General features: G+C 33.0%; 1 protein-coding gene across 2 annotated transcripts in view; it reads left to right on the top strand.

The window, feature by feature from the left end:
- Positions 1-1,469: 1,469 nt before the first annotated feature.
- LOC144845364 (low-density lipoprotein receptor-related protein 5-like) overlaps positions 1,470-14,394 on the top strand; it is a 63,427-nt gene continuing 50,502 nt past the window's right edge. For both annotated transcript variants that reach the window (XM_078702640.1, XM_078702639.1), the window contains exon 1: positions 1,470-1,570. In XM_078702640.1, the coding sequence (XP_078558766.1) occupies positions 1,522-1,570 (49 nt within the window). In that variant the 5' untranslated portion in view covers positions 1,470-1,521. The remainder of the gene's footprint in view (positions 1,571-14,394) is intronic.

Raw genomic sequence — 14,394 nt, 5'->3', positions numbered from 1 at the left:
CATTAATTATTTATTTCATTTACAATTTTTAAAGATGTACCGTAAGCCATAAATAGGTTATTTTGTAATTTTAATTACAAAATATCCGTAGAAATCCCCCAAAAAAGAATTATTTCAACAACAAATAAAAATTGAATTATTATAATAATTGCACATAGGCCTAATTATACGTCCCCCTTTCCACCACATCATGAGACGGTAACATCAATGATTCTGATGCAGGCAGGGCCTTTACTGAGGCAGGGAGAGCACACCAAACATCTTTTTTTTCTGTGGCTTACGCCACCGCTCTCGATCTCGTAAATGTTATGTTTAGCCCCCTCAATTTTAAGAACAATAGCATTATAAAGTCAAAAAATTAGGAACAAATATATAGAACATTAATTATAATAATAGATTATGATAATAGATATAAAAGTGTAAAAACATGCTTTCTCTGGCTAAACAGTAGTTTGTGTCACTTATCACAATCCATCAAGACCTTGTTGAAATAATTTTGGTGGTACTTCTTTAAAACAAGAAATAAAACATAATATGTAGTAAAGGCTACACAAGAACTGAAGACAATCGGGAAAGCAATTTATCCTTTATTACTTCAAAGGAACCAAGCCATACCGCACAAACGTATCGCATCAGCGTCAACATGTCACCATGATCATTTTGTTTATAACCATTCATCTTATACATACAGTTTTGTGCACTCATCATCATCATCATTTTGTTTTATTCATATGTATTTTGAAATGAAATTTTCAATTTTAATATTTGGACAAAATAAATTGAATCTTGCATCATTAATTGCAATAATACAGTAATAGATAACAATTACTTGGCAAAATATAATTTTTCCAAGTATAGTACTTGCTTTGTATGATTGTTTGTTAGCATCTACAATGTTCCAGTTATTATTCTTTTCTGTTTTTGTTGTATTTTGTATATTGTATCTGAGGGTCCCAAATGATCAGCAAATGGATGGATCACCCTCATTAAATATGGTTAAAATAAAAATAAAAAATAAATAAATTCTGAGTTTTTCAGTGTAAATAGTAGGCCTATAGGCCTATACTTGCAGAACATGCCTTTTGAAATTCAAGAAAATCGGTTCATTAATAATTTCACAAATAGCTTTTTTGTTTTGCTGCAAAATCCTTGTTTATTAATCTCCTAGATGTAGTTTTCAATTAAATGGTAGGTTTGACTAAATAATGTAAGTACATTTACTTTAGTAAAATACAGAGACATCTTTTATTTAATGTCTTTAAGGTAACATGTTACGTTTCAAGTCTCTAATTCTTATAAGCCATTATTTACACAGCGCCATCATGTCCTCCTCTTTCTTAGATATCGCCGATGCCATAAACTTAAGATAAGAAAATGGAAGAGTCCAAAAACTTGGATATATCTTTTGTTACTTATTTTACAGTTTTAGGGATGTAGACCGACAGAGCAAGTATCCAGGTTGCTGCCAATTCCAACCGATTTTAGTGTTTTCAATCCTGGAGTCTCACCTAAAAAGAAATCATGTCACGAATACTCGGATTTTTACCAGTGTGTTCAATATTTACAATTGGTAAGTAAACTGTACTGTAGGCCTACTTAAGTTTATCATCGTAATTTAGCCTACTGTTTAAATTAAGTTCTCTTTAAGGCTGTTAATTTTACTTCTCCTATTAAGTATTATATCATATTTGTAATGTAATTAGCCACTAAAACGATGTTGAATATTGAGCCGGTTGATCTGATGCCTTTTCAAGTCTGACTTGTTATGTTTTTCCCCCGGTTGTTTCAAGTATATTTCATGTATGACTATCATAATTATAATACAACAAGACTTTAATAATATCGGTCAATATGAACGGCAAAGTTTGCAATAATCGTCTATCACAAAACAAAAACATATTTACAAGCATATTATGCTTTTTGTTTTTCATTTAAATTTACAATAGGCCTACTGGAAATTATTTAGGACATACGTATGTAAGAGACCTACTATTATTTAATTAATTAATTGATTAATTGACCAGTAATAAACAATGATTAATTTATTATTATTATTTATATGATGCAACACGACATTTCTATAGCAGAGAAACAGTACTCCACATCCAACCCGGTCATCGACTTCTTAACCATTAAATTGCAATCAATCGTTTTACCGGTTTTTGTTATTCGATATATTCGCCAGACTATAAATCAAAATGGTTGTAAAAAGATATTAAATTTCTCAGTTGTTTTTTATTAATTATGTAAAAATGTGTCGATATTTCTCCCGAATAACAATGTATATATGGCTAATTTAAATTGGATATTTTCTATCAATTACACCGCTCCTCCTCCCCTTATGAGAAAATAGATGGACTATGCACTTTATTTAAACACCAACTGGATTTGTTTGGCAGAGATACCCGTAGGCCTATACAAATCCAACCTGACAAGTTTTGGATGTTTCCTCCATGATGTCTCCTTAGTCCTCGGGTCCGATTACTACCAGGAGGATTTCTGAAAATCATTTAGTAATACTATCGTACTTCTTCGATGACACCCAATCACCCCCTCCCCAATGATCTCGCTATTAGGCCTATTATTGTTATCAACTAGCTTGTCAAGGAGGAAAAATGACCGGAAAAATTACCTTTTAATAATGTGCAAAATTAGTTCCGCAACTGTTGACATAACAGGGTAGACAGGAAGGCAGTCTTTTGTAGAGATAATGTTTATTTGGATATAGGACTCTCGACATCATCATAGCAACATGTTTTTCGCTGGACCTTTCACTTTACTTGTTTTTTAAAATGTGATTTATAGTTGGATTTGATCTCGTTTCCGGCAATGGGGCAATTAGGTGTTAATTTTCTACTTTTTGTGGGTTATTTAATTGCTTCATTGTCTAATACCATATATCGGAAAGGAAGGATGTTTGTTATCGGACGTGGATGAGATACGATAAAGGCTTGGTACATATTTGTACTATAGTCCTGTTTCTGCTGCGAAATATAACCAGTTAATAACCATGTGAATAAATTGACCACATTTCTTGCAGCAGAAACAGGACAAATTGTCAATAGCCATTTTAACCGTGTTTCTTGAAAAAAAACATGTTATCGCTTCGTCTCCTCCGAGATATACGTCAATTAGTACGCAATTTATCGGACAAAGTTGCCTGCTCGCGCAACACGCAGCATGCTCTCGACTATAATCAATGTTTGAAAGCGCATTGTGACAATTTGTGATTTAAAAAAAAGAAGTTCAATGACCGCATAAAGTAGGCATACGTTGTTCTATTATGTACCGAGAGAATTATCTCTCTCTTGACGCAGTGGGTGAATTTATTCAATTTATTTGAAAAGGTACACCCAGTGAATGTCAAATCGATTATAGTTCGGGTCGGGGCCATACCAGAATCAGCGTGAAATAAACTGTCTGCACCCGCAATAGAGTTAAAAGTTTACCGGTATTGTACCTTGTCAATATAATGATTAAAAGTCGTTTATAAAAGGCCTCTGATGATTGATATTATAATACTCTACAATTGAAAATTATAGAACAAAAGATGCCTAAACGATTTATGTCAGCCCTCTTAATTCCTATAAACGTCAATGACATCATGATGTGTGCAATACTTGATGCGCGCATACGCGTACCAATGTTTATGTTTTTTTCTCGTAGTTTTATTTACAGCTCTCTCTCTCTTTCTCCCAGTTTGTAAATAAGTTACAGTAACATTCACGAGAAAGAAAATGTATGAAAGATGATAAATGGCATAATGTAAAGTTTGTTTTCATGTTCTTCCCCTGGATACCGACAACCCATCAAACCCACGATGTTAAATCCACATCAACTTCAAGAAGTCTATTTTCATCGAAGATTTTCTAAACACAATCTCAAGTGGTTCTGATAACCTATTTTGAAGTGGTTTAACAAGCGACTCTTATCGCTTAGAATCTATATCCAAAAAGAGTCGCTCTTTCGATGTAAATATTGAAAATATATTACAATTGTTAAAACATTACTCATGTTTATTTTAAAGTACCCCGGAGGTCTTATTCTTCACTTAATCTAAACAAACTCTATATGAAAGGAAGTTAAAGGATTGGGTTGCTGTTAATATTAGTGATATGAATGATTATTGATAATGATTATCACAATAGGTGATGATTATATATATTATGATTGTGACGCGTAAGATGGCCGAGGATGTCGTCGGTAGGCCTACTTTCATCAATTGTAATCATATCACTGCAATTTCAGTATGTTCGCACTGTACCCTTGTTATCGGTGATAATTGGTATTATTACTTATTTGGTATCGATTAGATTTAAAGTTTTCGATTCAGCAAACACTGGTATACAACGAGTAACACTATTATAGTGAACATTGATACAATTAATTATGCTTACTCATTTTGGCTCATACATATTCAATACAATTCAATTCAATCATTTTATTTGTCACTTATATATCGAGAGTGTTACAGAGTCACGCTATTCAATCGAGTTTGAACAATACAATGAAAGCCCAAGTGGTCTAATGGTTAGGACATCTGCGTATCAAGCAGAAGGTTCCGGGTTCGAATCTCAGTCAGTTGGGGCGACTTTTTCTCATTCTCACAGATTTCCTCATCTTTATCGTTTCAAATGAATGAATTAAATTTCAGTATATATATCACCGGGCGGTTTAGAATTTATTCTGTGCCTATGATGTTTAAACATAGTAAAAATATACATATCTAGATTTCCCCAGTATCATAGGAAGATTCCGTAATATTATATTATAACCTAGTACGGTATCATGAATGATGATGGATCATAACCAAATGAACCAGTACTCACCGTGTCTTGCAATTAACAGCATTAATCGCAATGATAACATAATTAGTATTGAACATTAAAAGGCTTCGTGTCTTTATTCTCATTAGACCTACGTTGTCTGTTATTTTATATATCATACAATTCTGTTTGGAGATAATAATTATACTAATGTCGATGTTATACACTTCTTATATGACTGTGTGTATGATCCTGTTTATTTCAACCGACATTTGTTACGGTACGTGTTGATGGATTTTTACTCGGAAACGTGCTTCTTATGTTGTCTGATACTTTCTTAATACAGAAAAGTATCTAATGATAACTGGATTTATTTTCAACAGATGGATTTCATTTAAAGATACGTGTGTATTATATTGTAGTTAGTATGGTATTGCATCAGAGATTAGGATGAAGAAAGGTGGCTAGGAGGCGGGTAAAGTCTTTACGAAAATCGTCACGATTCTCCTGAGAACAATTTAAAAGTGCCAAAGTAATGTCATTTGGCAGATGACATAAAATGTATAAGATGGAGTTTGATAAGCTTTTATATCAGGGAGGTATTATACCTCTCGCGTTATATTGTTTCTTTCCACGGTGAAAATTATATATGTATTTTTTCCTAATTTGTTTTGCTTTGTCTTTAGAGTACAGTATGTAAACATGATTTAAATTTATCCTACACCATCTAAAGTGTACATCATTATATTGGCCTAATGTAAATAAAATTATCAATTTCTGGATTCTCAGTACGGTAATAATCGAAGGATTCCGATAAGGATGCTACATTCATGGTTTTCAGTCAGAAACTTGTATTGGGCTGTAGTTACTCTTATCTACGATATACGGAACATATCGTCCACCGTGACGGAGAAGGAAAACGACCCTATGCAGTCACATGAAGGTCATCGCCCCAACTAGTGTAAAATGTTCGATCTTGTTATGCCTTTCCTCTAGGGGATTATCTAAACTCGTAAATATGCTGTTCGTACAAGGGATTTGTTTAATATTAATGTTGGTGACGAGGCTAATCCACTTTCCCATGGAAGAAGCGTCTCTTGTGCCTTTCTTGATCTGAAACGTATTTTGTGTGTCTGAGACACTAAATAAGTGGTTTATAATTACAGTTGTAGATTTAATGATGGTAATTGTTTTGAAAGGATATTTATATATAAAAGGCCATGTTACACTATGGTGAAAGTAAACTTAGGCCTAAATTTGTCTGCAGATTTCTTTCGGTACTGTAGTTTAAGAAGAGAGTTATACATTATATGGTATCATATCAAGGGTTTTGTATTCTTTACGTTACCTCTTGAGATTGCCTACAGCATACAATATGTCGATACAATTTGACAAATGACTCTTATTAATATTATATTATTGTACCGATATCCATTTAAATCTGAGCGTCCAGTGGAATTAGCAAATGACAGATGTGTTTATGGGAACATTAGGCACTTTTGGATTTTGCAAAAGATTTGATTTTTTGTTTCAGTTAGATTCATCCCTGTCCTAACAACATGTGATTGAGTGAACCAAGAGACCGGGAACATATATTATTAACCAAGAGACCGGGAACATATATTATTAGGCCTATTGGTTACATTGTAAATTAGTACCAGAAATGAAAAAAGAAAACAAAATAGAAATTCCAGGACATAAAATAATGGAAAGCGTCATGCAAGACGAGAGACGTAAATAGATGACCACAACATGATATGTAGGCCTAAATGGGCATTTGTATTGCAAACATTTTGCAATTTGGAAAAGTTGGTAGCAATTAGTCAGCATAAAATATAGCGGTATCAAATACATTATAGAAACACTGATAGGTCTAAATGAGTGTCCGATTTGTTTAATTTAAGTTGATTCACCATTGCTTTTAATAATGTAATGGGTAAACGGATTTGTTAGTATACCCGCGAATCGTTTACCACCGCCGTGTACAACTATGAATAACCACATCATTAAAATCTTCCTCCTGAGAATTTTGATTGCAGCCTGTAAAAGTTTAAAATTTACTAGCTTGTTGAACTCATCCAATTATTTTAATATAGGATTCTGCAATTAGTTTAAAACAGAATGTATATAATGTATGTGTAGAGGCTTACATTACATCGAGTATTCATACCAAAGATATTATAATAATCATTGGGATTTAATTTCTTTGCTGATTTATGGAAGGCAATTACCGTCAAATAATGCCTTCATTATTAGTTTCAATTATGACTTTTAGGGTTATTGATTTAAACAATAGGCATACTTTGTTCATCGAGGCATCTAGTTTATTCATCCAGGTATTTATGAATATGGAGGCGTGACAGAGGGTCTTACTAGTAAAGAGGTTGAAATTCCCGTCTTAAATTTCTTTAAAGTTCTTTACAGAATAGCCATGGTTTATGCTTGGTAGAACTCCGCTGTTTGACGCTTGATGCATTGTTTATTATTTTCTAGTTATATTGCTTATTTCTATCGTTTTATCAAAGATTTAATGTCAACTTTAAAAGGCACTTGTGATAATTGGTCCAATTAATTAGCCTTGGATTATAATTGTAATGTTATAAGCACGACTATAAATAATGGTCCCTAGTATTTGTACAATACAGTACCTTACGGTTTAGTTATGTCACAATCAACTTCGTTCATATGCAAATACAAACACAAGCACGATAACGTTATGGCGTGTAGAAAGAAAAAAATCTATGCAGTCGCCGTGGGAAGAAATCCTGGAATATATAAGTCCTGGCTTGAATGCCAAGAAAACACAGATAGCGTTCATGGGGCCCAATTCCAGTCTTTCTACAATATGGAAAAAGCCCTTAATTACCTAAAGGCAAATGATGTGCACATTGATAACGTGGTAACTGATATAAGCAATCACAATACTGATAAAGAAAAAGATGTGCCCGCAAATAGCAATATAAACGAGGCTATTGATACAGATGGAATATCACTTGACTTACCACCGATATTGAATAAGGAATATCCTCCAACACATCATCAAGACCAAATCACCCCTGATATTGACATCATCACTGAAACTGAAAACTACATTGATAGTGTAGCTCAACAACTACTACTAGGGCTACCTACACCGATAAAAGCATCGGACACTGGAAACACGATTGGTAAAAGCACACAATCTAAATCCCATATAGATTGTAAACATGCTATCAAAAAGTTAGAAAATTTTTTCGCCGACACGCTGCTTAATGTAATCAAAGAGAACTGTGATCTAAAAGTGAAGATGATCACAGGCGAAAACAGCAGACTCCAGGCAGAAAACAAAAAACTTATGTCAGAAATAGAATCATTAAAACAAATTCGAAACACACCAAGCTGTCCAAAAAAATCCGAAGAAAACACCAAACTAAGAAAGGATGTCGATAAATCAACTGAAAGAATAAAACAACTAGAGACAGACAACAGAAAACTACAATCCGACTTACAATCAATAAAATCATATGAAAAACTAATAGCTACTAAAGAAGATCAAATAACGACGTTACAAAACAAGATTACTGAAACAGAACGAAAACTATCTAAAGCAAAAGATGAAACATATGAAATAAAAAGAACACAAATAGCTGTTGATACTTCTGACTATAACATAGTTCAGAAAGCAAAAAAACAACAAACATACGCAGATGCTATAAAAAGTCATCAACATGAAAATCGTAGGAGTACCAGCGTAGGCGGACCAAAAAGGGGCCAATCAAAAAAACCATCAATAACGGTAATAGGAAACTCGCATCTAAAAAATATAGATGCTCATCGTCTCCTTCCAATGGCAAATACAACAATAATACAAGCGTATACCCTATCGGACATTAGCGACGCGCTAGAAAACCTCCAGGAAGACCCGGACTGTATCGTGATACATGAAATCACAAACACTATAAAAAATATGAGCGCAGAGGAGTGTGCAAACGCCCTCTACAGTATGATAAAAAGTTATGCCATTGAATTCCCAAATACCCACTTTATCATCTCACTGGGTCTACCGAGAGTAGGGGAACTAAATTACAAAATTGAGATGGTAAACGCAGAAATCAAGCACGCAATGAGACTTGACAATATACACAACTTGTCATTCTGTGACAACAGCAATTTTCTTAGAAATGGTAACATTATCTACCATTTATTGGCCCAAGACGGATATCACCTATCTCAAAATGGAACAAGTCTACTTGCTAGCAACATTCGATGCAAAGTCCAGTTAACCCTCAAGTTACAACGCCCGAGTACATCGTACAAGAGACAGAAGTTAAAACCGAATTAACCAAAGTAACATGGAAAAGTCTACTCAAGCAAACCCTGAAAGCGCAACAAGTATAAACAATGAAAGGCTTACACTAAAGAAAATCACAGAAAATGTATGCTTTAACCCAATTTACGAAAATAATAATCAATTTGATAGTCAACAATACTTTATTCAACATAGCTTACAAATGAGACTTGATACTCTTAAACAATGTAAATATTTTGATGTCGAGGAGTTCAATAACGAGTTCCATAAAACACAAAATAAATTAAATAACTTATCCATATTCCACTTAAACGCCCGTAGTATAAATAAACATATTGACGAACTAAAACAGTTCCTCGATTTATTAAACCATACATTTTCAATAATAGGAATTACGGAAACCTGGTTAAACAAAAATTCTCACCCACCTGCCCTTCAAAATTATAATTTCTTCCATGTGAACAGAATAAATAAAAAAGGAGGAGGTGTATGCTTTTATGTTCATGAACACATAAACGTTATTGAAAGAATCGACATCAAAACCCACAATGATATTTGTGAAAGCTTATTTATAGAAATACCAAACAAAAATAAAAATACTATCATTGGAATAATATATAGAGCACCTGACCTCTCTGTCGATGAATTCGCCAAGGAAATTGAGAATCTCCTATTCAAAATAAATTCGGAAAACAAAATATGTCACATCATGGGCGATTTTAATATTAACCTTATTCATTATGATAAAAATGATAAAATAAATGATTTTATAGACATTATGTTATCAAATTCGTTCTACCCCTTAATATCAAAACCCACTAGAATCTCAACATCCTCTGCGACACTCATTGATAATATTTTTACCAACCAGATCGACACAGAGTTCACTACAGGGGTTCTAATATCTGATATTACTGACCACTTACCAATATTTCAAATAAATCGTATTGAACAAAATATTAAAGTATCAGATGATTCTAGCAATGACAATTGTTACCAGTTCAGGTATACCATCAATGATGAATCAATACAGAATATCAAACATGAGATTAGTTTAATGGACTGGACACCTATTACACAAGAAAAAGATCCAAACACTGCATATGAACTCTTCCATCAAATTCTTAAAAGTATCTATGATAAACATTTTTTACGTAAAATAAAAATAAAAAAACATAAAGAAAATAAATTTAAACAACCATGGATGACAAATGATCTACTAAAATCAAGTAAAATAAAACTTAAACTTTACAACAAATATTTAAAAAATCGAACAACAGAAAACAAACGAATTCATGATACGTATCGGAAAATATTTAATAGTGCTTGTCGTTCAACCAAAAGAAAATACTATTCTGATAAATTCTCCCAATCAAAAGGCAACCACAAAAAGACGTGGGATGTGATAAACTCGGTGATTTCAAATAGGAAGGCCAAACAAAATATTCCATCCTCCCTGATACATGATGGGGGAAGACATTTCAGGGGAAGATAACATCACTTCTACATTTAACAAATATTTCGTAAACATTGGAAATAACCTAACTAAACAAATAAACTGTTCGTTTAATCCACTAGAATATATGGGTAATTGCCAGCCAAATTCATTTTTCACCACACCTGTAACGGAACAAGACATATTTGACATTATAAATAACATAGACAGCAATAAAAGTCCAGGGTACGATGATATATCCCCTCGCGTTGTTAAAGCCATTACAGATTATATAACTGTTCCCCTTACACATATCACAAACTGTTCTTTCGTTTCTGGTATAGTGCCAAACAAACTTAAAATTGCTAGGGTAATTCCAATATATAAAAAGGGTAAAATCAACGAAATTAAAAATTATCGTCCTATATCAATCCTTCCAGTCCTATCCAAAATCCTTGAAAGAGCAATGTATAATAAACTATACACCTACTTAACGAAATATGCACTCTTAAACCCCCACCAATACGGATTTCGAGCTAAGCACTCAACATCCCACGCCATACTTGAACTAACAAAACACATAATCTCATCTTTCGAGAACAAGACATACTTAATTAGCGTATTTATGGACCTATCAAAGGCATTCGATGTAATGAATCATGATATTTTGCTTAAAAAGATACATCACTATGGTATACGAGGAACTGGTTACAAATGGATTCAAAGCTATTTACAAGAACGAAAACAATTTGTACAAATAAATCAAACCAAATCATCACTCCAACATATTAAATGTGGAGTACCGCAAGGGTCCATCCTTGGACCCTTGTTATTTCTTATCTATGTTAACGATATTATTAGAGTAAGTGATAAAATAAACGTGATTTCCTTTGCGGATGATACCACTGTTTTCATGAGTGATAATAATATAAACAATCATATAGACACATTAAATATTGAACTTTCAAAAATTAATAAATGGTTTATGACAAACAAACTTATTTTAAATATCGATAAGACTAACTACATTATTTTTAGACCTCGGCAAAAAAAGATCCCTGAAATTACTTCCCAAATCCAAATTAACAAATCAATATTACAAAGAGAACACACGGTTATGTTTCTCGGAATACATATAAATGAACATTTATGTTGGAAACCCCATATAAACTGCATCTCAAATAAAATCGCTAAATCCATTGGTATCATCTACAAGGTAAAACACGTCTTTCCTAAACATATTCTTTTAAATTTGTACAATGCGTTTAGCTTACCACACCTCTATTACTGCAATATAATATGGGGAAATGAATATCCAACAAACTTAGAAAAAATTCATAAATTACAAAAACGTATAGCTAGAATGATTACAAACTCACCGATGAGAACAGCCTCCAAACCACTATTACAAAGTTTAAAAATGTTAAATATATACGATATAAATAAAATTCAAATTGCATGCTTTATGTTCAAATATCATCTCCAGGAACTTCCCATCCCTATAAACAACTTGATTGATTTAAACCCTAAAACTGATCGCTTAAAGACATTAAGAAACGCAAATAAGATATATATTCCACACAGTAGACTAGAAATTAATAAAAGATCAATTTTTATTGAAGGACCAACATACTGGAATAAACTCCAGTCTACCCTAGAACAAAATCACATGACCTCACTCCCTATGCTAAAGTACAATATTAAAAAGATGATATTTGAAACATATTGCTAGCTACTATTGCTACTGCAAAATTGGGGTTGTAAACATTTAGCTTAATATCACTTTGTTGTGTTTGTGTTTTGTTTTTTTTTTTTTTTTTTTGTGTTTTTTTTTTTTTTTTTTTTTCTTTTTCTGTCTCAAACTGTCATTTTTTGTTAATGTAATGCGTCCGTATAATATGTTTTATGTTTATGCTTAGGACTACAAAGACAAGCCACTTTGGCTTCTGTGTATCTTAACCCATAAACTTTGTAAAATATTGAATATTGAATAAATGTTGTTGTATTAAAAAAAAAAAAAAAAAAAAATATGGACAATGAATGCCGCACAAAATTAAAACTTAGTTTTCACCAACAATAGTATCATTTTCTGTCATTCGTAAGTTTACTTATTTGTATATGATTTTCTTTCTGCAGGATATGTTTACAATTATGTAGTAATTAAAGAATTGTCCATTGATTATAACTGTCTTTCTACTTATTAGAGTCAACTTACTAGTTATTTTATGCTGATGTTTGTATGCATACCGGATCTTAACTGTGTAAACCCGTTTGCGTTTATGGCCTAATGGTTTGAATCTCTACTAGTTCAGTATGGCGTAATTTTATCTGCTTCTTAAGATATAGTGCCAGAAGGTCTGAGAGGTGCTTTAAAACATTCCTAGGTAAATAACCGTTGCATTGACGTATCTTATAGGAACACAAAATGGAATCTTGTTTTGTATTTATTTATTTAGCCTATTTATGCAGTGATCAACTTTTATAAAACGGTATCTTTCAGAACCATCATTCACACTGCTTTAATTCTTTAATTCTCATTTTTGGCGCATTTTATCCAACAACATCTTTATCCAGGATTACACAATCAGGTAAAGAAAAACCAGTTTTGCATTGTGGTCCTGTCTTAAAATAAAATAAATCGGGGTGGGGGGGGGGGGGGGAAGAATTGTATACACTGCTCTGCTCATGTAGTCAAATATTATACGACTCTCACATTGTTATAGAACAATTTATCACGCATGACTCAGTTATTTTTAGAGATTTCAGCTCCAAAATTTGTTTTCAACCAACTTCGTTTTATTGACGCAATTTTCATCTTAAGTTTGTTCTTAATTGTGTTCATAAGTATGTTTTTCTAAGGGCCTATTTAATTTACCTTCACCCTGTATTGAACAATTAGCCAACACTCTATCTGCTAATAGTTCATTCGAATGATGTGCCGACAGCGTTTTATTCCCCAGGCCAGGAAGACGCGTAAATCGGCACCTCTGCTGTGGTCTGGAACAGAAGGCATTTGTTGAAAAGTGTGCAAACAGTTTACTTAAACTTCTAGCCAATTTCAACAGTTATTCCCAAAGCGTCAATAACATACGTGAGAAGAAAACCCCCCGATTTTACTCCCAGACAAAATAAATTTATTCTGTAAATGTTGCAGTACACAACCAGATGATTGCTAGACAACAAATAATCAAATATTGTTTCTTGTGGAATACCACGGTACCATTAAATCAATTCATAATACTCTCAAACACAAATATTGTATCATAAACAAAATCATCAATACAACAAAGCTTATGGAGGCTGTTTAAGTCCACTCGACAAATATTTTCGAAATAACAGAGTCTCTGTCAAGATGACCTGAGTGTACCTGCCGGCCATGGTGATGGTGAAGCTTCATTGTAGGCCTAGATAGAGTACCAACCCCAAAAGTTATTCTTTTTGTTGAAAACCTTTGTTTCTGATACTGTGGATGTGGAGGAGAAAGTCTAAATTGACATATCGGTACTTTACATGGCACTTAATTTCTATATCAGTTATACCGACAAGCTTACATTTTTAAGATATATAGATTCCAACACCATGACTTTGTTTGCAAAACCGATTAACTGTGAAATGTGCCTTGTTGAGAGAACCAAATTTGTTTTCAATTAAACAAGTTTATATTATAAAGACAGCGGGAATAGGTAAACTCGAACCGGCTCTCTCGGGTCAACCATAACTACATAAGATAGACCGCATTTTATGACCTTCTCTCGGGAGTAAAGTTTGCGGGTAGAAGCCTAATAAGCAATATTTTATTGCCAACATCTAGTTGGAATGTGGTACTGTGTTCTTAGAAAAGTATATTGAACTTCAAGTTCAAGCTGATACGAACCATAATCAAATGTGTGAGTATCCTGAATTCA

This window comes from Antedon bifida, chromosome 6 (assembly GCF_963402885.1).
Source record: "Antedon bifida chromosome 6, ecAntBifi1.1, whole genome shotgun sequence".
NCBI lineage: Eukaryota > Metazoa > Echinodermata > Crinoidea > Comatulida > Antedonidae > Antedon > Antedon bifida.
The sequence above is the reverse complement of the archived record's forward strand: the minus strand, read 5'-3'. Positions and strand labels throughout refer to the sequence as shown.